This window comes from Acinonyx jubatus, chromosome C1 (assembly GCF_027475565.1).
Source record: "Acinonyx jubatus isolate Ajub_Pintada_27869175 chromosome C1, VMU_Ajub_asm_v1.0, whole genome shotgun sequence".
NCBI classification, from domain to species: Eukaryota; Metazoa; Chordata; class Mammalia; order Carnivora; family Felidae; genus Acinonyx; species Acinonyx jubatus.
The window spans coordinates 99,316,954-99,344,010 of NC_069381.1; the positions used below are offsets into that span (position 1 = coordinate 99,316,954).

The 27,057-nt window shown below is 41.9% G+C and overlaps 2 protein-coding genes across 6 annotated transcripts in view; one reads left to right on the plus strand and one right to left on the minus strand.

Moving 5' to 3' along the window:
- Positions 1-6,838, minus strand: part of GDAP2 (ganglioside induced differentiation associated protein 2) — a 66,968-nt gene extending 60,130 nt beyond the window's left edge. For 2 of the 3 annotated variants that reach the window (XR_008295192.1, XM_015076177.3), the window contains exon 1: positions 6,622-6,837. The gene's annotated coding sequence lies outside the window, so the exon portion shown is untranslated. Of the gene's footprint in view, positions 1-6,621 lie in introns of all 3 variants that reach the window. The other variant, XM_053214674.1, reaches the window with a different exon arrangement.
- Positions 6,839-6,842: 4 nt separating this feature from the next.
- WDR3 (WD repeat domain 3) overlaps positions 6,843-27,057 on the plus strand; it is a 31,047-nt gene continuing 10,832 nt past the window's right edge. Inside the window, exons 1-15 of one of the 3 annotated variants that reach the window (XM_027058267.2) lie at positions 6,843-6,951; positions 9,440-9,641; positions 10,586-10,795; positions 13,525-13,643; positions 15,741-15,819; positions 16,709-16,804; positions 17,734-17,847; positions 18,054-18,155; positions 18,600-18,697; positions 19,563-19,670; positions 20,188-20,418; positions 22,761-22,854; positions 24,672-24,773; positions 26,442-26,527; positions 26,915-27,050. In XM_027058267.2, coding sequence (XP_026914068.1) covers positions 9,471-9,641; positions 10,586-10,795; positions 13,525-13,643; positions 15,741-15,819; positions 16,709-16,804; positions 17,734-17,847; positions 18,054-18,155; positions 18,600-18,697; positions 19,563-19,670; positions 20,188-20,418; positions 22,761-22,854; positions 24,672-24,773; positions 26,442-26,527; positions 26,915-27,050 — 1,746 coding nt within the window. In that variant the 5' untranslated portion in view covers positions 6,843-6,951; positions 9,440-9,470. Of the gene's footprint in view, positions 6,952-7,423; positions 7,563-9,439; positions 9,642-10,585; positions 10,796-13,524; positions 13,644-15,740; positions 15,820-16,708; positions 16,805-17,733; positions 17,848-18,053; positions 18,156-18,599; positions 18,698-19,562; positions 19,671-20,187; positions 20,419-22,760; positions 22,855-24,671; positions 24,774-26,441; positions 26,528-26,914; positions 27,051-27,057 lie in introns of those variants that run through there. The other 2 variants (XM_015076180.3, XM_015076181.3) reach the window with 2 other exon arrangements.

Consider the following 27,057-nt stretch of genomic DNA (forward strand, 5'->3'; position numbering starts at 1 on the left):
AAGACTCAGCGTGTGGGTGGCATTTAAGGCTATGGGAACCAGACATGATTACCAAAAGAGACGATACAAATGGAGAAAAGAGATCCAAGGACTGAGTCCTCAGGCAAAACTTATAGGTTGGAAAGAGGACAAGTCAAAAAAAAAAAAAATGATAAAGAGGAATAAAAGGATAGGGAGGAACACCAGGAAATAGCCTAAAAGCCTAAAAGCCAGGTGAAGAAAGCATTTTAAGGAGTGTTTGAGAAGATCAGCTAAGGGAAGTGCTACTGAAATGCCGAGTCACAGGGCCAAGAACTGATTAGTGTGTTTGGTAAGTTACAGATCACTGTCACCACTGAGCAGGCAGATGATCAGCTAGGCTGTGAACTTCTTGTTAGAATTTTCTGTGTGACCTTAAGGTTTGTTGTTAGAGAAGGAGAACAAACATGCCTTTCTTCATCTAATTCCTTGGTGTTTCTTGCTGAGAAATGTGAGATACTAAATGGAACGAACCATGGATTAGGCACAATATGTTAGCTCCTGCGCCAGCACTGTGGCGTGGGAAGTGTGATCGTTTATATAACAATTTCAGAAAGGCCTTATAGATGATACCATGATAAAACTACGTAAGAGGATTATTCTTATTCGATATAAATATGCCTTTGAAATTATTTTGAAATAAATTAATTTTATCAGAAGTCAGTGTTTAATCCATCCAATTGGCCTTTGAAACTGGAGGCAATCACGAGATCTGCTGATCTGTTAACAAGTATGCAAACCTGAGCTGGACAAGCTGAAGAGAGGACAAATAGAGACATTTATTTTCCACAGTTGAACTGCCTGGAGCTCAATGGAATGACATTTTGCAGAAATTCATACTTAAAAAAAATTATTCACAGATTTCTGAAGACAATGACTCATGCTGAAACTTAGCTATAACATAAAAAAGTCCATTAAACACAGAGTTAGTGTTCATTTTGCAAACTCGAGTGCCAACTTTCAGAACAAAATTACTTATTTTTTTATTAAAAAAAAATTTTTTTTAACATTTATTTATTTTTGAGACAGAGAGAGACAGAGCATGAGCAGGGGAGGGTCAGAGAGAGAGAGAGGGAGACACAGAATCCGAAACAGGCTCCAGACTCTGAGCTGTCAGCCCAGAGCCCGATGCGGGGCTCGAACTCACGGACCGCGAGATCATGACCTGAGCCGAAGTCGGACGCCCAACTGACTGAGCCAGCCAGGCGCCCTCAAAATTACTTCTTTAAAATAACTTTTCTAACTCTAATATCCACTTATAGAACATTTGGAGGGGGGAAGTAACAGGGGAAAAACTCCCCAATTTTTATGTAGTTCCTATCTTTTTCTATGATAGGTGAAATCATAATGTATGTACAATTTTGAATCTGGCTTCTTCAGTGTTTTAAGATAAATCCTTCCACGTGCAATTACACTGTGAGGGAGAGGCAGGGTGGTACAAAGTAAATAAATTAAGCTTAGGCTCTGTTATCAGCAGACCTGAGCTTAGGTCTAGGACATAACAGTTGGGTCATCCTTAACTGCAAGCCAGGTTTCCTTACTTCGAAAATAAGAGTAATCTACTTACAGGGTTATTTTGAGGATTATACAATATAATCTGGCACAAAGCAAGGTACGATGAAAAGTTACCTGTTACAACTTTCTCAGAGCCAAGGTGAAAGTCACCTGCACCACTGCTGAGATAAAGTTATGGCTCCACGTGTGGCAAAGACCAAAACACTTGCTGTCAAAGACAGTACCAAATAAACCAAACCAACTGCTGAATTAAGATACACTTATTTATCTCAATGTCTGCCCTTATAATGATTTGTTAACCCCTAAAACCCAGATCAACCCAACATCTTTTTTCTCTCATTCTAGTCTTATGCTATTAGAAAAACAGTATCCTGTCTGCTGCCAAGACAAATGCATGTTTTCCGAGGCCCTCCACCAACACTATTAGGAAATACTAGGAAACTGTGTTAGTAATTCTTGGGTGACTCTATACTACACCATATAGCATTTGTGGTGGACATCCTCCAAGATGTCCTTCAATGATGCCAATTCCTGATATCAATGCCCGGGTACAGCTGCCTCTGACAATGAACAGGGCTGGCCCATATACCAACCAATAGATTCTGCAGAAATGATAGTATATGACTTTGAAGGATGAGTCATAAAAGATATTGTGTTCTCTTGGAGTGCTTGCTCTGAGAAGTTAGCTCCTACCATGTTGGATACTCAAGAAGCCCATGAGAAGGTCCCCATGGGAAGTACCTGAGAGTTCCTGCCAACAACCAGCATTGATGCCCAGGCAGGTGAAGGAATCCCCTTGGATCCTCCAGCCTCAGTTGGGCTTCAAATGACTTCAGCCCCAGCTGACATCCTGACTGCAACCTCACGAGAAATGCTCATGAACCAGAACCACACAGCTAAGCTGCTACTGAATTCTGAATTCCTGGCCCATAGAAGTTATCAGACAATACATACTTATTTGCCTACTATGTCCCAGGCATTCAATTACTTAAGTATTGTTAGATGCTGAGATTCTACTGGCAGAGGGAGACTCACAAAAATCACACAAATACATAATCACAGAAACAAATATACTGCATAGCTGAAATTTGTGAGAAGTGTTCTGTAAAGAAGAACAAGGTGGAAAGCTAACTTAGATCGGAGAGAATGTCTCTTCCAGGATGCGACAGTTGAGACCAAAAGTAGACAGGTTTTACAGAAGTGAGGATAAATCTGGAAGCTGCACTTTTAAGCCTGCCCAACTGCCTTCAAATAATGCATTTTACTCCACTTTACCAGCTCTCCTCTAAGTGAAAAGGTAATAACTCTTCCTTCACAATATCTGATCTCTCCTTCCCCTCTGTCCTCCTATTCTTAAAAAAAAAAAAAAAAAAAAAAAAAAAAAAAAAAGTCCTACCCTATTTCTTCTTCAGATGCCAGCTAAATGCTTCATTCTATGACCTAACTTCATAAACATAATCTGTTTTGGAGATCTATTTCCTTTTCTTCCATTTATTCAACCTACTGCAGTTTTGTTGGCACCTCTGGTAACAATGCTAAAATTGCTCTTTCAAGGTCTAACAATGACTGCCCAAATGTTAAATCCAGGAGCTAATCAAATTTTAGTTGCATTAACTATTGGTCATTCTTTCCCTGAAATTCTACTATCCTCTTTGACAGTACACTAGTGGGTGGTTGGCTTGTATCTCCGATCACATCTTATCCATATAATTTGTTGGACCTCCTTCCCAGATCTTAAAAGTCATTGTGCCCCTTAAGATATTGGGTGCTAAATGAGCAATAAACATGCTTCAGAGCTCTCAAAGTTGAATGGCATTCTATAGAAAGTGTCATAGCATTTAACAAAGAATAAATTCTTTTTCACCTCCATCTCTAAACAGAAATTGGTATTTCTCATCAAAAAGAGATTTAAATCTCCCCTTTTCTCCAAACACACACCTTGGCAATAAAGCAAATGGAGCAGCAAAGCCAAGCTAGGCAGGAAAATTTGATCCTTGATACTTAAGGAATATGGGTTCTTAACATTTTTCGTGTCACAGACCCTTTTGGGAATCACATAAAATGATCAAGACCTTTTCACCACCCAAAATGTGAGTACATGAGCTGATGTAAGGAAAGATTTGCAAATAAATTTGAGAAGGTTCCCAGACTCTGATTAAGAATCCCAATGACAAAACACAGAGTGCTCAGGTGAGGGAAGAGGGAAAGGCAACACAGTGCTATGTAGTTAAAGCCAAATTTTGGTTAACATTAAGGAGCAAGACCTTCCAGTGAATATCAGTTAATCAGTTCTGTACTTTACACAGGTTCATAAGTAAACACTAAACCTTAGTCTAAAAGGCTCCTGAGGCAAGACTTCTATGTCCCAGGATCAAAAAGTCTACAGGAGACAAACAGAAGATTCTAGAATAGATCATATCTATTTCCTTAGCCATACTATCTTAAGGTTACCTTCAATATCTTCATGAATGATGACCTAAAGATAAATCCTTTACGATTCAAATGCATAGTGAGAATAAACAATTCTCATTACCCTATGGCTTGTCTATTTCCTCAAATATTGTCAATGTTTAGGTTAAGTCCTCATTTGTTTTTAAACAAATCTGCAATCCTTCAGTTTAAGAAGTGCTCTAAATAAAGCTTTATATGAATAATTGTATTGGCTAGAGGGATTAGATTTTTATTGTTCAAGACTAGGCAGGGTCAGGCAGAATAGCCTAGATCACTGTCTCAAGATAACCTGGTTTTTGTCTGGATAAAAAGAAAATGGTATCATTTAAAAGAGAAAAACAAGAACTTTAAATCTGTTTGCTTGTTTTTTTTTAAATGCTTACATTGTTTGGACAGGCCTGGGTAAAAGTACATAGAGAGCTGGTCCATGCTTTTGACCTCCATTAATCACCAGCTCTCTTTTCACTGTGTAAACACAGCAAAACAAATTACAGATTTACCCTTCCTTATGCCTTATATTTCGGTATTTAAAACTTCAGGGCACATTAGATATTCATCTAGAGTACCTCCATCCCAACACCAAATCTATCATATTTATGAATTATTCTATGCAAATAGGAAGAATAACCTTATTTTTAAGTTACTTAGGTGGAACAAACCAAGGCAATAAAGATATGTCAACAATAAATACAGTTTAAGAAATATTTCTAAGTGGTATCAATGGCCCAGGTCAAATTTAACATTATCATTCAAAACCACTGAAAGCACATGCTCCAATGTTGAGTTCATAGTACCACCTTCATATTAAAAGAACTTCATTTAACTAGGGGCACCTGGAAGACTCAGTCGGTTAAGCGTCAGACTTGGCTCAGGTCATGATATAACGGTTTGTGAGTTCGAGCCCCACATTCGTGTCTGTACTGACAGCTGGGAGCCTGGAGGCTGCTTCAGTTTCTGCATCTCCCTCCCTCTCTCTGGTCTTGCCCACTTACACTCTGGGTCTCTCTCTCTCAAAAATAAATGAACATTAACATTTTTAAAAATAAAGAACTTTACTAAGTTTTAATTATTAGTATTAATACAATTAATACAAATTGGACAATGTGAAACTTATGAGAAATTAGGGTTATTCTCTTTAAATACTGTAGGAATTGGGAATTTTATAAAATGCATTATCTTGGCACTCAATCACAGCTGCTCTTACCCCAACTTTTATTAAAATTATTTTTTCCATTTGTGATTGTCCCTCCGCATATTTCATAAAATATTAAGAGAAATTTTAAGTAAAATCATGACTCATTCAAATATAAAAATGAGTAGGTATCCAACATTTTATTTAACTCAAAAGCAAACCAGGCAGGTGGTAGATTGAAGGGAATTCCAAAATTGAACATATTGATCAGGAATATTGAAATGAACGTACAGGAAGGCAACTTCCACTGAATCTTTAAGAGGACAAAATCTACATGTCTATAGACAAAAATTATACAGTATTGACATTAGTTATCTAGAGTTCACAGAGTTGTAAAATAGCTTTCTTGGAATAGCTTTCTAGATGGAATCTAGATTATGCAGTTTTCTACTGAAGCATACATTCTTTTCTAATTATATAATGCATATCACCTATAGGAGATTTTAACTATACACACCCACCTAAATGCTCCCTTCCCCCTAACATTTACTGAAATAATAGTTTGTTGCCACAATTTCCTCCTTTCTCATTCATCCAAACCACGGTAATCTTGTTTCAAAACACCTACAGTGCTACATCTATCTATAGTCTCAATAGCTACTATTGCAATTTTCTTGAATATGGAAGACCAGCTGCACATGTGTTAAGAACTCCAGAAACGTCTGAAGATAATCAGACAATTTAGATAAATGTCTCATTTCTAGGTTGACTGCAGACATCTTGTTAAATAAGCAAAGGCAAAGGCTTATTTCCATCGTAGAGCTTTTTGTTAGCTTTAATTTTCCACAACTACACACATCAGAACTCATTTCTGAACATTTCTGTGCAGCCCAAGAATAGAAGCGGACAGAGCTGCAAGGCAGAAAGCCTAATTTCCACTTGGTGACAGAGTACCTAAACCTCGATTACCACGCAAGGAGGAGTCAGCACTGGTCACTTCCCCCTCAAGCGGCCAGGGAGCGGAAACACAAAGCCAGACCAATGTCACTCCAGGGACTGCGGGGATCCAGACAACTCAGCATCCTGGGCTCGGCGCCTATCCAGCCCTGACTCGACCTGCTCTCGGTTTGTGGAACGCCCCGTCCACACGCGCGGCAACATACACTTGACCGTGGGGCTGTAACCTGCAGGGGTCCCAGCCGCCCTATCTCACCTGCATCCAGGGCGCGTGCCTCCCCAGTGACTGCAGCACCACTGGCCCTGGTACCCAGGTCTGCCTACCCTGTCTTCTTGTCGATAAGTCGTCCCCGACAGTGCTGCGGGCCAGAAGAGCCCGACCAACCGCTGGGGAAGAAGTGGCAGGCTCATTCTCCCAGAGGGCGGACAGCACTAACCCTCTCCGTCCGCACCCCCAGCCGGGGCCGAGTCCGAGCGCCTCCAGCCGCGCCCCCCGCCCGCTCCGCCCCGCTTTCCCCCCCGGCCCGGGTCTAGGTCCCGCCTCTCACCGCACTCCGGCGGTCCCATCCGGGCGGTAGCGGGGCGGGTTAAGCTCCTCGCAGAAAGCGGCCGAGCGGCATCCCCAGACACCCCCCGCCAGGAGCTCGACGATCAGGTGAGGCAAAGTCCCAGGAGGCTGGAGTGACCAGCTGGAAGAGCTTTGAGTGGCGAACACGGCTTCCGCTACCGGCCGGCCCTCACCAACCACAGCCCACACGTACGTCATTTCCTCCTCGAAGGCAAAAGGAATGCCGGGCGGAAGTGGGTCGCGGAGCGGACCCGGAAGGGGCGGGTACTGTGGGCGGGTCCAAGCGGCCCGGATCCTCGTGGAGGCCCAGGTGGGTAAGGTGGGGGCCCGGCGTTCCAACCCCGTTTCTCGCGGTCCTGGCTGAGGCCTTCGGGGCACCAGCACCAGATGAGGCGGGGGCGTTTGCGGTCGGTTGCTAGGGTGGAGGGGACCCTGAGCGACTGCGAACCTACCGACGTCCCCGGAGGCCACCTGCAATCGCCCGGGGCTGGCCCCTGCGGTAGTAGAGGTGCCGCGCGTCCAGCGGCTCTCCAGAGGATGCTCGGGCAGCATGATCCGTGTGCGGAGCCCCCTCGCTCTGTCCTGACTTAAGACTTGGGTTAGGGACGTCTGACAAGTCTGTCGCAACGTCCCAGCCCTTCACTGCATCGTAGCAGCAACGTATTTTGGGGATCTGCGGCTATACCTGGAAACAGGGATGGTAGGGGTGCGGGGGAAGGTTAGGTCATGACCCCTCTCTAAAAGACGTCGAGATCTGTGCACGTGAGACACAAATGACCAGTGCCAAGTTGTATGGAAGGTAGTTTGAATACGGAGGCAATTGAAAAGGCTGCAAGGATTGGTCTAGCCTCGGAGGAAGTGGGCCTCAGAGAATAACACCGGTTTAAAAAAATAGGTCATGGACAATGCACGTTTTTCTAGGTGAGAGGAACAACGTGAAGAAAGCAAGGTGGCAGGACAAGGAAGGAAACCAACTAACCTGATAGGAACCCAGTGGCAAAGAGCTGGAACAGAAAGTATCTTACATCCCTTTGCTTAGTTTCCTTGTCTGTAAAATGGGGGTAAGAATAGTACCGACTTTGAAGGTTATTGTGAAGAATTTTTTATAGGTATATTTACAATACTTTAGATGCTTTTCTAAATGTCTTACGTGTATTAACCCTTTTAATTCACTCAATTGCTATTTGTCATTAAACAACCACATATGTTTACTCAGGTGTATTCATTTAATACATCGCTATTTGTAAGTGCTCTTTAAGTCTTGGCTGCTATAGTAATATTTTTTTATTAATGAGCCAAAGGTTGCTACAAGGTTTTGAGCCTGAATGGCTGGGAGGGTTGTGTGTCTTAGAAAAAGGAACAAATGAGGGGTTCTGGAAGCAAGGTAGGTTTGGTTTTACATATGTTCAAGGAGATGCTGCAAGGTCTTTTGAATGGGAATATTTCATAAGTTTTTGGAACTCTGTTATTTGTATTCACATATATGGACAGGAATAGAGATGTAGGTGTCCCTGGGCCCAGGCATCCTATATGAAGTCTCCAAGGAAAATACTGTGGAAAGAATTGGTAGATGGCCAAAGACTACCAAGAGGACCAATTCTAGTTAAGGGGCTGGAGAAATAAGAGGAATTGGGGAAGAATTGATCAAATGGCATGGGCTAACAGCATTATCACATTGTTAATCTTTTCTTGATTTTTAACTGTCTTTTGTTGGTTCTTAGGTGAGGAAAAATGAGGCCACTAAGTGATTACTAAAAGAAAATATTAAAGAGAGCTGGCATTGATTATTTTTCTGTTAAGGTAGGCTGAAGGAGAGTGTAATCAGAAATAGTTTCTGTAGAGTTAAACCAAATGTAGAAACCAGCAACAAAACGCAGCTCCCAGAAAAAGGGTGTAATTTCTGTTTGGTGTTGTATTTTTTAAGATGCATAGGTGTTTGGGACACTTTTCACTTTGTATCAAGACCAGAGAAGCTTGACTTATCTTCTTCACTTGTATCTTTTGTCAATAACCAGTGTTTCAGGGGCACCTGGGTGGCTCAGTCGGTTGGGCGTCCAACTTTGGCTCGGGACATGGTCTCACGGTTCATGGGTTCGAGCCCCACGTTGGGCTCTCTGCTGACAGCTCAGAGCCTGGAGCCTGCTTTGGATTCTGTGTTTCCCTCTGTCCGTCCCCTGCTCTCTCTGTGTCTTTGTCTCTCAAAAATAAATAAACATTAAAAACAAAAACAAAAACAGAAATCGGCCCTGGGAGGTAATGTGAATGTGGCTCTCAGCAATCTGTTTTCATGAGACCTCTAGTGATTTGGATATGTACCTGAGTTTGAGAACCACTGTGCTAGAGGATAATGTGCCATGAAGTTAAGGATTTTCTTTTACTCAACATCATATCTCTAGTATCTAGTATCTAAAATAGCACTTTTCCAGGTAGTAGGATTATAGTAATTGTTTACTGTAAATATATTCAGACTCTGTCCATCTCAGTGTAAAAACTTTGATGGCGGTTGAATGAACAGAAGTGAATTGTTGAGCTGCCTTGAGGCCATATGTCGGTTATTTGTGAGGTGGGCACGACGAGATGACCAATTTGAAACTTGAGGAATGAGGGCTTACACGTGAGTCAACAGCACATAAAAAAATGAAGATGTCCAGGTATTATGTGAATGATTTATTCAGAGTAAATAAAAGCGAAGAAGCCACAAGTTACATGCTTTAACTACATGATAAACAGTTGGTGTTTGCTGGCCTCACAGAACCCAGACACCCAAGGAACTGAGTTTTCTTTGTTTGCGTGCACAGCTGCCTCACTTGTGGAACCAGACATTACGACATGGGGCTCACGAAGCAGTATCTCCGCTATGTTGCCAGTGCAGTCTTTGGCCTTATTGGCAGCCAAAAAGGTAATATTGTCTTTGTGACGCTTCGTGGTGAAAAAGGACGCTATGTGGCAGTACCAGCCTGCGAACATGTTTTCATCTGGGACTTAAGGAAAGGAGAGAAGGTAAGCCAGAAATCAATGAGGTTGATAACTGATTTATATGTATTTGAGGATGGGGAGGCAGAAGTGGAAGATTTTTGTATGTGTGTGCCCCTGGAAGAGAAGTCTTTCTTTGGGCCTAGGTAGCAAGTAACAAGTTCTATTATGTTCTTCTGCACTAAATTCTGAAAACCACACCAAACAGCAGTTTATCTCTTAGGTATCTGTTTGTAGTATTTCCAGGTTAAGTAGTTGTCATTATTCCTGACATGTTTGGTTTTCTCTGCCAGTTCTTTATTTTTCAAGTTCTTCTACTTGGCCTCGCAACCAGTTATAAAATATTAGCCATTTAAAAGGAATATTACTCAGCTATGTTGATCGAGTCTTTTTCTCACTTCTACAGATGAGGCCCAAGGTTGTTAAACTAGGTTTTGATACTTTGTGACTGAGTTCCCTAAACCTACCACTTCTGCCAAACCAAATTGAGGCGTTTTGATCTTGTCCACTTACTATGTGACTCCCAAGAGGTTAATACTTGGATGCTTGTTGCCACCCAGAGTTTCTTGGGGATAAACCATACAGCACTCTACTGGCACACAGATTGACTTCTTTAAGATGGGGCTCAGTTAAAGCGAGGATGTTTTAATAACCCTATATGGAAAGTCATTTGGTGTTAACATAGGATAAGGATTTAGTAATTTATCACTTGGGAAACTTTCGCACATTATTATGCTAATGTAGGGCTTCGGAGAATCAATTTTACCCTTTCTTGAGGGTTTCATTGCCCAGCACAAGTAATAATTCCTCTATTAAAGAACTTGAGATGAATTGTAGAATTTTATTATCATTCATAAGAGTGATCTGGAATTATTGACGTTCTTAATTTTATTGTCCCTGATTATTCCCACACTTTTCCTTTGATGACGTGTTTAACTCCTGTACATCGTTTATGATTCTTACAATTGCAGATCCTCATCCTTCAGGGACTTAAACAAGAAGTCACTTGCTTGTGTCCCTCCCCAGATGGGCTGCACTTAGCTGTTGGTTATGAGGATGGGTCTATCCGAATCTTCAGTCTCCTGAGTGGGGAAGGAAATGTGACCTTCAATGGACACAAGGCAGCCATCACTTCCCTGAAGTATGATCAGCTAGGAGGCAGACTGGCTTCTGGGTCCAAGGTGAGACTTTGAATCAGGTGCCCAGATTTTGATTTAGTAAAGGACTATAAGGCTTATGTTGAAGCTGGTTGTTCACAAAAACTGATGGGTGAAACTGGGTTTTTGGTGTACAGAACAGTATAGATGGTGGAAATAAAGGGAGAAGGATGAGTATGAATTGGGTGGTTCATTTTATTTCCTATCACGTTCTCTGATAAAAGCCTGTTGGTGTTGTTTTTAATCTTTTTAATGTTTATTTTTGAAAGAGACAGGGCAGAGTGTGAATGGGGGAGGGGCAGCGAGAGAAAGAGACACAGAATTCGAAGTAGGCTCTAGGCTCTGAGCTGTCAGCACAGAGCCTGACGCGGGGCTGGAACTCTAAACCGTGAGATCATGACCTGAGCTGAAGTCGGATGCTTAACTGACTGAGACACCCAGGCGCCCCAAAAGCCTGTTAAATATAGGAGCAAGATGAGGGTGCCCCAGATAACTATTATATAACATCATTGTGGAAGTGCTACTTAAAACAGTACACTAGGGGAAAAACAGATGAGTCAAGGAGAGACACAGTGGTCATTCTTTGCCATTAAGTCCAATAAAGTCCACAGTCATCAGTTTAGAAGATGCAGTATAAAAGATTGCATTGACAGGGGCGCCTGGGTGGCTCAGTCGGTTAAGCGGCCGACTTCGGCTCAGGTCGTGATCTCGCCGTCCGTGAGTTCAAGCCCTGCATCGGGCTCTGTGCTGACAGCTCGGAGCCTGGAGCCTGCTTATGTTTCTGTGTCTCCCTCTCTCTCTGCCCCTCCCCCATTCGCGCTCTGTCTCTCTCTGCCTTTCAAAAATGAATAAATGTTAAAAAAAAAAATTAAAAAAGATTGCATTGACAACAGTAGGTTAAATAACAGAAAAATACTATGAAACCATACTGAAGAATGTAACAGAAGACTTGAATAGAGATACAAACCTTGTTGAATGGGAAGACAAAAATGCTAGTTTTTTCCAGTTCACTTATATAGATAAAGCAATTTAAATAAATATCTCACAAGTTTTTGTTGTTTTTTGAGAACATGACCAAATTATTTAAAGCATGAATGGAAAACAAATGAATCAAAAACACCAGAAATTTGGGAAAGTTGAATAATAAAACAGGGCTTCAGGTTTGTTTGTTTTTTTTCAGAGTTAGATTTTTTTAGGAGGTTTCAGATACTAAATGCATTATGAAGTCATAATTTAAAATGTGTTAATCTGGCATCAATGCAAAAATAGGTAGAGTATTGCAACCAAGTGGGAATCCCAGACTCAAATCCACTCTCATGTTTCTAACTAGTATATTTTAAAGATAATGTTTCTGGTGTGTATAAAAATGATGAATTACTCACAAAATAGTATAGGCAATTGGCTCAGTATGTAGGGGGAAGTTTTGAATTAAAGCTTTACTTTATGCCATATGCAAAATGAGTCACAGGTTAGAAACTTAAATAGTAAAGAGTGATATTTTAAGTACACTAGAAGATACACTAGAAGTAAGTATCTGCTACTAAGGTAGAAAGGGACTTTAAGTATGTCAGTAAAGAAAGAAATTACAAAGGAAAAGATCAATAGATTTGAATATTTAGATTAAAAGCGTTTGTACATTAAAAAAAAAAGGAAACTTATTGGGAGTAAATCCTGAGTTGTCACAGGGAGAATTTTTTTTTCCTTTTATCTTCTTTGCTTTTTGCTGTATTTGTACGAGAAGATGGGTGTTAGCTGAACCTGTTGTTGTCATGGTGTACATGCACCTCAAGTTTATCCAGTGATGTATGATTGTTATTTCTCAATGAAACTGGAAAAAAAGTTAAAAGACATTGAAAAAGGGGACATATTTAATATTTTCAGTATAGGAAGGATTAATAGCGTTCATCTCATAATAACTTTACAAACGAGCCTAAGGTAAGACCCTAAGGAGGATGAAAGACGTGACCTAGCAGTTCAAGAGAGGTACAAACGGCCAGCAGTCACCGTAGAGCATGTGCAGAATTTCTTGTGAGTATTCAGAAATGCAAATCCAATAAATACTGAGACAGCATTTTTAACTTCTGAAGTTGGCAGTGGTTTTTGAGAAGCTAATAATATCCAGAGCCAAAGGGATGGGAAAACTGGCCTTGTCATTCATATCCCTGGTGGACCTACAGATTGGTGCAAGTTAAAGAGATCGCCTTGTCGTGATGAATTGCAAACTTGAAAAATAACACCTTTTAACCCAAGAATTTCCCTTTTTAGTATTCTGATCTGAGGTATATACAAAGATTTCTGTGCAAGAGTGTTTATTTCCACATATTTATGATAGAAATTTGGGAACTACCTAAGTGGTTAAAACAAAAAATTTTAAATGGGTTATGGTATATCCTTAGGATTGATTATTATATGATCACTGAAAACGAGAACAGTCTGGAGGGATGTGGAAAAATGGAAATATTTTAAGTGAAAAAAGTTGGGGGGGGTTATAAGATGTTACCAATAACATGATCCCAGTTTTCTAAAAATAACCTGGATGTTGGATTGGAACATTATAAAACAGCATACCTGCAACAGTGGTTACATCTGGGTGGTGGAATTAACGGTGTTTATTCCCTCTGTACTTTTTTGTATGTGTTTCCAGATTTTCTACAGTTTTCTGTTATATCACCTTTGCAGTAAAAATACTACTCCTATTGTTTCTCAAGGCACTGTGGTAAAGAAAATTCTTCTGTATTATCTGATCCCTTTAGGACACAGATACTATCGTATGGGATGTGATCAATGAAAGTGGCCTCTACCGTCTGAAGGGGCACAAGGACGCTGTGACACAAGCATTGTTTCTACGAGAAAAGAATCTACTAGTTACTAGGTAAAGAAATAACAGTTTCGTTTCCAGTTCTTTCCTATGTGAATGCATCAGAGAGGGTTTCAAAGAGGAAACGTGCCTCATTCCTTCCTCATTTCTCTGCACTCTCCTCAGGCTCATGTGCTCGCTTCCTCCTTTGCCCTCCGCATTCCTCTGTCCTTCCCTCTTTTCCCCAGTGGTATCATAGAAGCTATCCAGAGTTGTTTCTAGCATTTTTAAAGTATCTTTTCTGATTTGTTATTGTTATCCCCTGGCATTAGCTTTTCCGTGTTCCTTAAACCTTGACATGCCTTTCATAGACTGAGCTGTCTGCTTTCTGGATCCCTAGAAAGTCAGGAAAGCAGAATGTGGAGCAGTGGGCTGGTGTAAATACCAAGTGCTTGAATTCCTGCCTGCCTTTTGAGAACAGACGTGCTCTATACGTAACCCTTCTGAACATCTCTTAGGTTGAGCCATTTGAAATTTCCGTTTGTGTAGGTCAAACATGATATCCGCCATTTCGTATGGCTCAACCTTCTATAATAATTATTGGTCCTGAGGAATGGCCACCCAGGGAAGTTTGGGATCCTAAGGTTTGCCAGCAGTAACTAGAAGAACTTTAGTAATGACTCAGAAGCAGTTGTGAAGGAGCACTGAATGGCATACCGTTGGTGGGTTAGTTCCTGTGGGATGGCACATTGGTGTATCTTGTTAGATAACACAAGTTCTATGAGAGAACGACTAAGGTTCCACTAGAATTGTACCCTTTATAGCTCAGTGAACAGTTGACCCTTGAACAACAGATTTGAATTGGGCCGGTCCACTTATCCGTGTGTTGTTTCCAATAAATAGAATACTGTAAATGTGTTTTCTCTTATGATTTCTTAACATTTTCTTTTCTCTAGCTTTGTTGTGAGAATGCATATTACATACAACGTAAGCATTAAGCAGCTGTTTATGTTATTGGTCAACAGTAGACTGTATGTGAGTAGTGTTTTGGGGGAGTCAAAGTTGTATGTTGATTTTTGACTCCACTGGGGTGAGGGAGCCGGTGCCCCCTAACCCCCTCATTGTACAGGGGTCAATTGTTAAAAAAAAAAAAAAGGAAATAACACAGTGAGGTGGGATTGTATACGAAAGACTTCATAAATTGGGTTTTTTGTCTTTTGGTTTTTTTCCAGTTTGGTCATGAAGGAGAATTATATTGGATTTATATTAGTGACGAAGCAGGGAAGAGGTGTTTGAGGCAGGAGGAGTAGAGCTCATTGGCAGGGAGACTCAGAAGCCAATTAACGAGAGGTTTTGAAAATGGTGCTGAAGAATTTGATTTTGATTCTATAGAGAACCTGGAGCTAGTGTAAGTTTAAAAAGTTGTGATTATCTGATAGTAGTTTATTGGACGTAATGAAGGAACGGGAACGGACAAAGAGATCAGATGAAAAGCCATGAAAATAATTCAGGCAGTAGAACTGAAATTCAGGCTTATGTACAGAAATGAATTCAAAGGAGTGAAGGCCTCACAGAGGCGGCATAGAGACCAGCTGGAAGCGGGAGATGGGGGAGCAGAAGAGATCCGAGGTATTTCTGTGTCAGACAGCTGACAGAAGGAAAAGGTTAATGCTGCCATGCTCGAAATGATGGGCCACAGGTCCATCACACAGGCGATATGTGCCTCATCACTCTGAATTCAAGGTTATTTTTGTGCTCGCAGGTGCAACGTGGTATTTTGTACCTAATAGCCACATGGAGTTAGATTTTTTCCTCAAAAAAAGGAGGAGTAGGGGCACCTGGGTGGCTCAGTGGGTTGAGCATCCAACCTTGGCTCAGGTCATGATCTCATGGTCCGTGGGTTCGTGCCCCACGTCAGGCTCTGTGCTAATAGCTCAGAGCCTGAAGCCTGCTTTGGATTCTGTGTCTCCCTCTCTCTGACCCTCCCCTGTTCATGCTCTGTCTCTGTCTCAAAAATAAACAAACATTAAAAAAACTGAAAAAAAAAAAAAAAAGGAGGAGTAGTAGCATTAGACATGTTGCTGTGTGTATTTTTTTGAAGGCAACAAATGAGTCCTTGATGTCCTGTTTACTGATTTTTCCTCATAAAATTTTTCTCGTTTCTTTTTTTAGTGGGAAAGATACCCTGGTGAAATGGTGGGACCTTGACACCCAGCACTGCTTTAAAACAATGGTTGGCCACCGAACCGAGGTACATGTAGGGTCACGGGCCCAGGGAAAGAATGGTGAGGCAGAAAGAAAAGATGGTGTTCTCCCCTGCTTTGTTTTTACTGCTCCCAGTAATCCTTGCATGCTGTCCTGAGAGACAGAGAGGTTGGTGTGGTGGAGGAAGTGCCGGCCATGGGAGCAGATACAGCTGCTTCGGGATTTAGTAAAGATTGGCCTTGGATAGGTTTTTAACCCACGAATAGGAGTTTCATTGCTTCTAAGTAATGTGTCCACCTTTATGATTGTAGGGGAGTTTAATGACACTGTACAGTGCCTGGTCCGGTGACACGTAAACAGCAAACATGGCCATTTTAAGAGTCACCTGAACATACATATTTTCAGTGAAGAGCAGGGAGTATTTTAGATCGTTGTATCCTCCTCCATGTTTTGTTCTTACCAGGCTTTCAAAAACATACCTGGAATTAATGATGATAAAAAGCAAATTAGATTCTTTGTTGACTCGCAACAATATTGTTCTTAGATGTTTGAGGCTGAAAATTATACAGTAGACATCATTGGGGGTACCTTTTATTTGCAAGGCACTGCTGAAACAAAGAAGTACCAGACTTAAAATCCTCCTTGGAGTGGATTCTAGTTAGATCAATTTGTGCTGAACAGCCATTATGTAAATTTAAGGGTAGGAAATTACAGAGAAACTTCTAGTTACTGCATGAACAACGGTTCTACCACAGACCACTTTTTCTTTCCAAGGGTGAGAATTTCTTTCAGTATTTTGAAAAGATTACCTTAATATTAGCTTTGTAAATTCCAAAGGGATTTCGCTACAGATAGTATACTTAGACTTTTGGAATGCCACATCATATATCCTGGAATGTCTTAAAAATCCTGTTTGATCTTTTTATACCCTGTAGGTGTGGGGGTTGGTTCTCGTGTCAGAAGAAAAGCGACTCATCACTGGGTCTTCCGACAGTGAGCTGAGGGCGTGGGACATAGCCTACCTACAGGAGGTAATTGCTTTTCTGATTATGGGCAGTGCTGTGTTTTAGCAGTGTCATGGGCTCATCGAATTTAGAATCAGATGTAATCATTGAGTTCTTCTCATTGTACTAGAAGGAATTCTATCACTGATAACTTCCAACTCCTAAACAGATATTTTTTTTCTTCATTATTAGTGCCATTGCCCTCATTCATTTGAGCTTGAAGAAGGATAATTTTAGGTTACACCTTCTGGTAATGCTAATCTTTTACTTTGTGGAACTCTTAGCACAAAATTCCTGGCCCTTGGGAGTCCGTGGGTGGACTTAAGAATATGTGTGGCCCTTTCCCCTCGGACAAAAATCTGTGTAAAATTTCCATGTGTTTATAAAAATATATTCTGAGAAGATCTGTTACTTTCTCAGATCCCTAAAGATTTTGTGTGGAAAAAAGTTTATGGACCTCAGATTTAGCTGGAGTTAGGTGTGGAGTGTTGTGTTCAGTAGCTGTTCTGGTGGGTTCTACTGCAGTAGTCTAGGCTGTATCTTTGCTTCTTTAAAGGAGAACATATAACCTCTGTAGGTTTTATTGCCTCTGTCGTTCTCAATTCCAGACTTGAATCTTTCCTCCACAATATGGTGGTAGCTCTTTCACCTAAGAAGGTTTTAAAGTTAATGAAGAGTCAGTCACCTTTTTTTTTTTTTATCTTAGATTAAGTTAATAACTTATTAGCTATAGTCCGTATATTTCAGAAAGTTGTTGGAGATAGGATAGTGAACACTTTTGTTTGCATTTGCTATAGTCAGTTTTTAAAATACTCTAGTAAACGTCCTACCATTGAAGAGGTTTGATCAAAGAGAACCCTAAATGGAAGTTACCGGTGGCCATGAGGATAGGTTTCTAAGTCATTAGGGCTGGGACACATTATTTCAGCTTTTATTTTCCTATTTTTATAAAACAGATGGATGACCTAGAAGAACCAGAGCCCAAGAAAAGCAGAGGGTCTCCCCCTGGGATACAGGATACACCTGAGCCTCGGGATGGTACCCCGGAGACAGATGAAACTCCTGAGGACGTAATTCTTTTTTCTTTTTGTTTCTAAGCTTCATTTGAATTGAGGCGTGGGAACAATGAGAATTGGAGATTTTTTAATTTAAAAATTTGCAGTTCTCATCATTTCAGGAAATACCTTTGTCACCCACATTTCTTAGAATCGTATCTTTTCAGAGGTTTGACAGAACTTGCATTTAACCTTCACCTTCTCCTTTGCTTCTTCCGTAGCGCATCCTTACGTGCAGAAAGGCTGGTTCCATCATGCGGGAGGGCAGGGACAGAGTCGTGAACCTTGCCGTAGACAGGACGGGCAGGATTCTAGCTTGCCACGTGAGTACCAGTCGTCAGAGAAAACAATAGGGATGGGCTGTTCCCTCTCAGAGACCGTGCTTGTTTCACATCCAGTGCAGAGACTGCGTTTCCCCCAGTCGTGTTAACAGTTCTGTATGTGCTGCTGTGTAGACTTAGGATCCCTAGCTTCTATGAGCATAACACAGTCATAGTTACTGTGATGGTCCTTATCCTTAGCGAGCATTAGTGTGTGCTTTCTAAGCAGTTTAATGGCATTAGCTTCCTCTTTGGTCTTGAGAGCAATGCTGTGATAGGAAGCGGTATTCCCACTTTACACATGAACCAACAATCCCAGAGAGAGGGAGTTGTCCCAGCTAATACAACCAGGAAGCCCTGAAGGAACATTCTTGTTTAGGTCTTAGTGAGAAAAAGCTACATTACAAATTGCCTTTCCTGGACTCACGTCAACTTTCACCTTTCTAGGGAACCGATTCTGTGCTAGAAGTGTTCTGCATCCTTTCCAAAGCGGAAGTTCAGAAGAAAATGGATAAGAAGATGAAAAAAGCTAGAAAGAAAGCAAAGTTAGTTTTTTTAAAAATATGTACTACTAATAAAATATCTTGGGTGGGCCACATAGCCCTGATAGAAAAACTTCTTTAAGGAAGTGATTACCCTGCTAGTGATTACTGTTAAAAGCTAGAGAAGATTTTGTGTAGCACTGATAGTCCAAATTTTAAATTTCTGCTCCACGGTACAACTTCATAGTACATTCCTGAGCTCTTGAGCTCAGAGCCATACAGAACTACAAAAGCTGTACAGATTTCGTAAAAATAGTTTGTAAATGATTTTGTTCTCAGGCTGGCAGATGTCTTCAGTGACAGCAGCCCGTACAGAACAAAGCTGGGTTGCATAATGCTAACAGTGGAGGTCATGAGGAGAAAGACTGTAGCAATGACATTTGGGGGCAAAATAACCTTGGAATAGGTTGTTATAATAACCACAGTAACTGTTTCCTCAGTGGTTGAAATTTAGCAAGGCTCAAAGGAAAAGACACCTGACTTGGCAAATTTTTTGAGACCTCTGGTTTATCTGACATTGTTAGATTGATAGGTACAGGTTAGTGGATCTTGTAAAAAGTTCTGAAGTGAAGAAAGTTTACTAGAAACATATCATTGGGATAGTTTGAATTACAAAGACTTGGCCCAGGAAATTTTATGGGCCGTTGCCTTCAGAATCCATTTATTGAGGGTACCTGTTAAATGGAATAAAACTTTGTATTTATAACACTGTAGTTTACAAAGCACTTCTGCATACACTGTGTTGTCTAATTCTCACGGTAATCCTGTGGTTAAGTGACCCCCAGGATCACACAGAACTTGACTCAAGTAATTGCAAAGATTCTTATAGAAAAGTAGTAGCATGATAGTCTTTTTCCCCCCTCTCTAGATTAAATTCTTCCAAAGGGGAGGAGGAAGACCTTGAAGTCAGTGTTGAAATGACTCTGCAAGATGAAATCCAACGGGTGACTAATATCAAAACTTCTGCCAAAATCAAGTGAGTAAAAATAAAGTATCTGAAGTACTTGAAAGCAGCATTATAGAAATATTGTGCTACAAAGTTGTATTAGCTTTTTCATGCTATTTGTAAGCAGCCTAGAGGAATTATATATTTGGAGACAGTGGTCATGGGATACCTGCCCTCACCATGGGCCAATTATTCATCATCTCATATTTGTTTTATTAGAATAACCTTTTCTATTTGTTTAGTCTTCTTTCCTGCTGCTATTTAGAAAGAAAAACATGTACTCTATGTTCCAAAAGGATTTAAGGTCACTTAAAAAATTACACACAAAAGCAAGTTATATGTCGGATTCAGTATCTGAGCCCAGGTTTCTTTGACTTAACAGCCTATGCCTAATGACTGTCCAATTCTCAGAGCACTTTTTGTAAAATTCTTTACAGTTGCTCAAATGTCTTAGGTTGAGGACACGGTGAAGCCGTTCTACTAGAAAACGTTAACCTTGTGAGCGAAGATGGTAGCTAGAACATTTATGAATTATTTTCTCATGCAGATCTTTTGACTTGATTCACTCGCCTCAAGGAGAGTTGAAGGCGGTCTTCCTGCTGCAGAACAATTTGGTGGAGTCCTATTCGCTGAGCCCATCTGCACCTGCTCCTCAGGCTGTGAGGGCGAGCAGAATCACCATCGGGGGTCATCGCAGCGATGTGCGGACTCTGTCTTTCAGCTCAGACAACATTGCTATCCTTTCAGCGGCGGCGGAGTCCGTGAAGATATGGAACAGGTTTGTGAGCTGGTGCTCTCCATAGCTTTATCCAGTCGTGTGATTTTCCCCGTGAATTAGGTTTAAGTACGCTTTTTTGTTTTTAAGTTTAGTTATGTATTTTGAGAGAGAGAGAGACAGAGCAGCACAGAGCCTGACATGGGGCTTGATCTTACGAACCATGAGATCGTGACCTGAGCCAAGATCAAGAGTCGGACGCTCAACTGACTGAGCCATCCAGGCCCCCCAGACTTGAGTACTCTTGATGGTTGGTTGTTAGTCTCTTCAGGCCCTACCTACAGTTCCCTCAGAACGTATCTTAACTGTAGGCGTGTGGAGTTTAGAGTGGGAAAAGTTGCCTTTTTAAATTTGGTGCCCAAAAAATGCAAGCTTATTCCATGTGTGAAGCTTGTCGCTGTACTTGGCTCGAGGAAAATGCACAAACGTGCTGCCTGTTCCTTCAGTTCTAATAGGCTGTTAGTGCTGCTCAGTATTTTGACTGCAGTTTCTCATTCCTGACTTTCCTAGATGACTATTCTATACGTTTTGTCTCAAACCCCAGACACCCCTAGCACCTATAAGCTAGTGAGCTTGCTTCCTAGTTCACTAAAAAAACGGAATCCTAGAAACCGTTCACGTGCTCCCAGCATATCTGCCAACTAGGCTGCATCTACACCCACATAATCCGTCTTCCCTCCTGTTACCATGGTGGCGCTCCTAACCAGAATTTCCCACGACGTGTACCTGAGGTTCTTCCTCTGCTCCCTGCGAGCACTGGTCCTCCTCCTCCACCTGTAACGTGCCTGCTCTACCGGATCGTTCCCCTCAGCCTACAGATGCGCTCTAATATCTCCCGTCTCAAAAGTAATGCCCCGTTTCCTGCTCAGTCTCTCCAGAGCCAGCCCATCCTCTGGTTTCTTTTCTCCATTCTGTCTCCATTCTCCATTAGGCCTTTCCCCACTGTCTCGCCACAGCAGCTCTTGTCACCTCATCACTGATCTTCATGTTTCTGAATCCCGTGACCCAAGAGCTTCATGTGACACTCTCTCCTTGAATTGATAACTTCCTTGGACTCTCATTACTTCCTCTTCCTCTGCTGGCTGTTCCCTCTGTCTGTGCCGGGTCCTTCTTACCTTTCTGATCTCCAAGTGTCTGACTACTTCCAGGGCAGAGTCTTTGGACCTTTTCTCGGTCTACGGTCACTTTACACTGCTTTCTCTGTACTCACCATGCATAAATGTTTCTCTAGCTTTAGCCTCTCCCTGAACAGCAGACCCTTACATTTAAGTAAGATGGATGTCTAATTGGGCATGTCAAGGTTTTATGTCCCAAACCATGCTTGTGATCCTGTTTCTCTGACAGCCTACCCACCTGCTCAGGGCCATTCCCCCATCCCCGGCCCCGTTCACTAGCAGGTCCTGTCAGCTCTACTGTCAGGACATGGCCAGCATCTGACCACATGTTATCACCTGTGTGGCCACCACCAGCCCCATCTGCTGTCCTTCCTCCCCCGGGTTGTCGCGATAGCTTCCTGACGGGTCTCCTGCCGTGTGCCTGACCCTCTGCGGTCTCTCCACACAGCCACCAGAGTGCTCACAAACCTCCCCTCTGACTCCACTCCCGTTCTGCTGCCCTAGAGCTTGCTGGCCTGTTGTCATCCCCTAAACGCAGCAAGAACGTGCCCCTGTGGTGGCGGTTGTGCTCTTGGTCTTTGTGCCTAGAACCATCTTCCCCATTATATACAGGCTTTCTCCCTGTCTTCTCACCAAATGACAGTCCTGCCCTCGACCAGGACGCCCTCCTCCTCCCTTCTGACCAGCATGGTTTCTCCGGGACACCTGCCAGCACTGGGTAGGCCAGCATGTGGCTGCCTCGTTCCTAAAGAATGTTCGGCTTTATGAGGTTCAGGACCTCTTTTCTGTTCAACACACTGTTATATTGCCAGCACCTAGAATAGCATTTGGCATTCAGTAAGTTGTTGATTGAAGTGGGCATTTGATGTTTATCTGTTGAATGGATGAATGCTTATGGTCCAATAAAATGAACTTTACTTGCAGAGATATTAATATGCTAATTCAGCCTATAATCCTCTGGGCTCATGTCTTTATGGTGGCACATCGGGCTCCGTTGAGCCCAGCACATGCTTTTTTATGCCCTGCTGTTACATAATCTCTGTTCTTTAGGATTAGGAGGCCCCTACACAAAAAATAAAGTTAGGTGCCGTGTAATTTTTTTCTCTCTTGACTATAATTAGGTTTGAGCCAAAGTCCGTGGCTAGGTGTGTATTGAACGTACACATTGACCTCTAAGATGGGGAGGCAGGTTTCTTAATGTGTGAGTTCTTTATTCCTTCTTTCCCACAGGGCCACGCTACAGTGCATTCGCACCATGACCTGTGAATACGCGCTTTGCTCGTTCTTCGTACCTGGTGACAGGCAGGTGGTCGTAGGAACAAAGGTAAACAGACTTCTCGCACTCTGGAGGCTCTTCTCAATATTCTTAAAGTTGTTTGAGAATTCTGGCTCCTGTTTTTGCACAGAACAGGAATGTATTAGAGCTGGATGATATGTGAAGGTTGGTAGTTGGTTCCCCTTTTTTTTTTGAGAGGTTTTCTTTTTAGTTGTAGGTTCTTTTATAAAAAAAAATCAAACCTTATGTTATGAGTAATAAAATTACAATCACGACCTTGAGATCACTGTCCGTGTTTTGGTGATCGGCCTTTCACGCATCTTTTTATGAGCACCTACGTAGTTGTTTTAAGAAGACTAATGATAAAATATACAAAGTACTTAGTGTCATGCTTGGCAGATGGAAGCATTCAATGGAGACAGACTGACTAGTCCTCATTCCCAGTTGCTAATCAGATTGGAAGATAGACATGCAGGAATGAGCAGACACAGATTTGGGTTCAGATTCTCCCCCAAGGTCACCAAACTTCTCTTAGTGTGTTTCCTTATCTGTATAATAGGATGGTGACACTTGTTTTTTGACAGTGGCTTTTGCACTAGATGGGCCTACGTCTGAGTGCTAGATTTTCCACTTGCTAGCTGTGAGAACTTTGGACATTACTTACTCCTGTAAGTCTTGGTTTTCTCATGTAAAATGGGGTGAATAACCTACGTCACAGTAGGTAAAGCACTTAGCACAGAAACTGACTCACAGCAAATAACTAATGACTAAGAGCTGGTAGTAGAGGCACAGGGAGAATAAGGTCATGGAATACTTTAAAACGTGCTTTGCAAGTTATTTGTCATCGTTATCCCCCTAAACCAGTGCTGTGTGCACGTGATCACTTTATTAGAAATCCTGTGTATCACAATGGGTATTTTTTGCCCAGCTAAAAGTGTAAAATAAGCTAGAGAGATTTTAGGGTCAGTGTTGGAATGGACATTAAATTCCAATTAAAAGTTTCTCTCATCTTTCATTCATTCTTTCAACAAATGCCCTGTATTGTTTTTGTTAGGAAAGCATGTTGTGAGTACCTTCCAAGTCCACCTACCTGTATGACTAAAGTGCAGCCCCCACATCCCAGCCCAGTCTCTGATCATTTAACGTACGTGATCTTATTTAACGCCCACAGCAGCTTAGAGAGGTTGCTGCTATAAGCCCCATTTTGCAGATGAGAAAATGGGCTCTTGGAGGTGAATTCAGCAGTAGTCAGCCCTGGGACCCCAGTCCTTCCACCTTATGCTCTCCGCACCCCCTTTCCCTGCAGAAGCCCATCATAGAGCGGGCTTTGCTGCTGTGTGTGTTCCTCGCTTGGTATTGTGACCGTGGCATATCCCAATTTCTAAACAGGAAGTGTGTCTCATTGTTTTCTAAGCCTTTGCAGTTTATTTTTAAGTCCATTGCCCTCCCTAGCATTGTAGGTAGATTTCTGTTTCTCACTGTCGGTGTACTGGAGAGGAGGACACCAAAACTAGATGGAGAAATGCTGATTAAGCCAGATACCATTTAAAATTGCTTTAACTCAAAAGGTTTTTAGGAGCATTTGCTGCTGTGTTTCTCCTGGTTTGCCTCTGGCCATGCTGTTGCCCTTCTGAAGTTGAGGGACCAGTGAAAGTGATGAGCCCAGTACTGTGAGGCCGCAGGCTCTGTTGTTGGGCAGCAGAGCAACCCTGCCAGAGACTGCTCCACGCATCAGTGGCCTCACTCACCACGCGGAATGTGCGCTCCATTCACAAGCAGTTGGCCACATCTAAATTGTGTAGGCATGAATCTTAGAGGGTATGGATGTGCTCATTGGAGCTGTGCTCATTTTGTGTCTTCCACAGACGGGTAAGCTACAGCTTTATGACCTGGCCTCAGGAAATCTGCTGGAGACAGTAGATGCACACGATGGAGCTCTGTGGTCCTTGTCTCTCTCTCCAGATCAGGTAACTAAGCCAGACATTTGGATCCGGACTTCGTACACTAGCTGCCTTTCCCGTTGCTTACATCAGCGTTTCCTGCTGCCTGCCAAAGATTCTTCAGGATATCTTTAAAGAAAGCCAACTTTTTGTCTAATCATGAGATTTTCTACGTGGTGGCATATCACGTGCCTGATAATACGGATAGCTGTCGTAGCAAGTAAATTCTCGTTCAGCTGCATGACATCAGATTACTTGGCCTTATGATTTTTACCAGTGCTTTGTGCTGCTTCCTAAAAGGAACTATTTCCTTGGGCAACGAAGTGCAGAGGATGCAGTAGACTTTCTGTTTCTCCTTTCAGTCCCTACATCCACGAGGCTAGAAGTCTAGTGTTTGTAGGAAACATATCAGCCCTTTCAAGTCAGTAACAGGGTGCTTCCCTTGTGAGGGGTCACCTTGGAGAACTGTATGCTTATTCTAGTAATGGTGCTGTTGGTCAGCATTTTGAGATGTTTTTTGACAATACTTTAATAAGAGCTTGTGGCCCATTCACTTGAACCTTCTCGATAGTGGCAAACCATATACTGAAAGTAGCTGTTTTTGGAAAAAACGGAATCTGGAAGTTAGAGCAGGTTACGTCGTCTGTGGTCAGAATAAAACAGCATTTAAAGTTTAAATAGTAGTAACATCTAGGATTCTATCTCTCGAAATATTTTTATTTTTTTTAACATTTATTTATTTTTGAGAGAGAGCGTGAGAATGAGTGGGGGAGGGGCAGAGAGAGAGAGAGAGAGAGAGAGGGAGACACAGAATCGGAAGCAGGTTCCAGGCTCTGAGCTGTCAGCACAAAGCCTGATGCAGGGCTTGAACTCACGAACCCTGAGATCATGACCTGAGCTGAAGTTGGACGCTTATTCCAGCCTCTGAGCTGTCAGCACAAAGCCTGATGTGGGGCTCAAACTCACGAACCCTGAGATCATGAGCTGAGCTGAAGTTGGACGCTTAACTGACTGAGCCACCCAGTTGCCCCTCTTGAAGTATTTTTATATCCATCTTATCCTTTATTCTTTCATAATGGTTTTAGAAGCTAGATAGTCTTGGTCATTTCAGCATCACAAGAGTCCTTGTAAGGTTGTTTCCTATGTTACAAATCTCAAATGGCAGAATAAACACTTGCAATCTAGCTTTCTGACCCGTGTTCTATAGAGTTTAACACTACAATGCGATGGGACTGATTTTCTTGATATTAGAAAACAATTTCAAATGTATTTTACGCAGAGACATTGCAAGAATAAATTTATACCCTTCTGAGAAATACTTTGAATGAACTTATTTAGATGATCTAGTCTGTGTATATTTGTCAAACCATTTTATTAGCAGCAACTTCTTTTGACTGGTGCTTTCTTAGGTGGAGCAAAAGACCCTACAGTGTTCAGAGTCCTGATGCTGAACGAAAGTATAGCTAGAACTTTCCCCTAGCTACTGTGTCTACATTAGCTCCTGCTAGGAATTTTCAAATAAGATCTGTGGCTGCCGCCCCACAAGAGCAAGGAGAGGGGTTAGGGAAACCACGTTTTTCTTCATTCTTCTCCCATGCCATTAAATACAAATGGTCTTTTATGCTATTTTGATGTCGTCTTATCAAAGTTTCCGTAACAAAATATTTTTTAATTGCAATGTCATTTGATTTTCAGCGTGGCTTTGTGACAGGTGGTGCAGATAAATCTGTCAAGTTCTGGGATTTTGAGTTGGTAAAAGATGAGAATAGTACCCAGAAGAGGTGAGTAGACATTTTTTAATTTGTGTCCTTGTTTTAGAGTGAAAATGGGGAACTACTGAATGGGTTTTTGACATTTTTTTTTTTAATGTTTATTTATTTTTGCAAGAGAGACAGAGCATGTGTGGGGGAGGGGCAGAGAGAGAGGGAGACACAGAATCTGAAGCAGGCTCCAGGCTCCCAGCTGTCAGCACAGAGCCCGACGCAGGGCTCGAACTCACAGACTGCATGATCATGACCTGAGCGGGAGTCGGACGCTTAATCGACTGAGCCACCCAGGCACCCGACATGTGTATTTCTCTTGTGCTCCAGGGACTTTTTGGAATTTTTGTCTGCCTTTGTAGAGCCCTCATTTATTAATTTTTCCCTTGATGCTTTCTGTCCTGCTAGACTTTCTGTGAAACAAACCCGAACCTTGCAACTAGATGAAGATGTTCTTTGTGTCAGTTACTCTCCCAATCAGAAGCTGTTGGCTGTCTCTTTGCTGGACTGTACTGTGAAAATTTTCTATGTTGACACTTTAAAGGTACAGT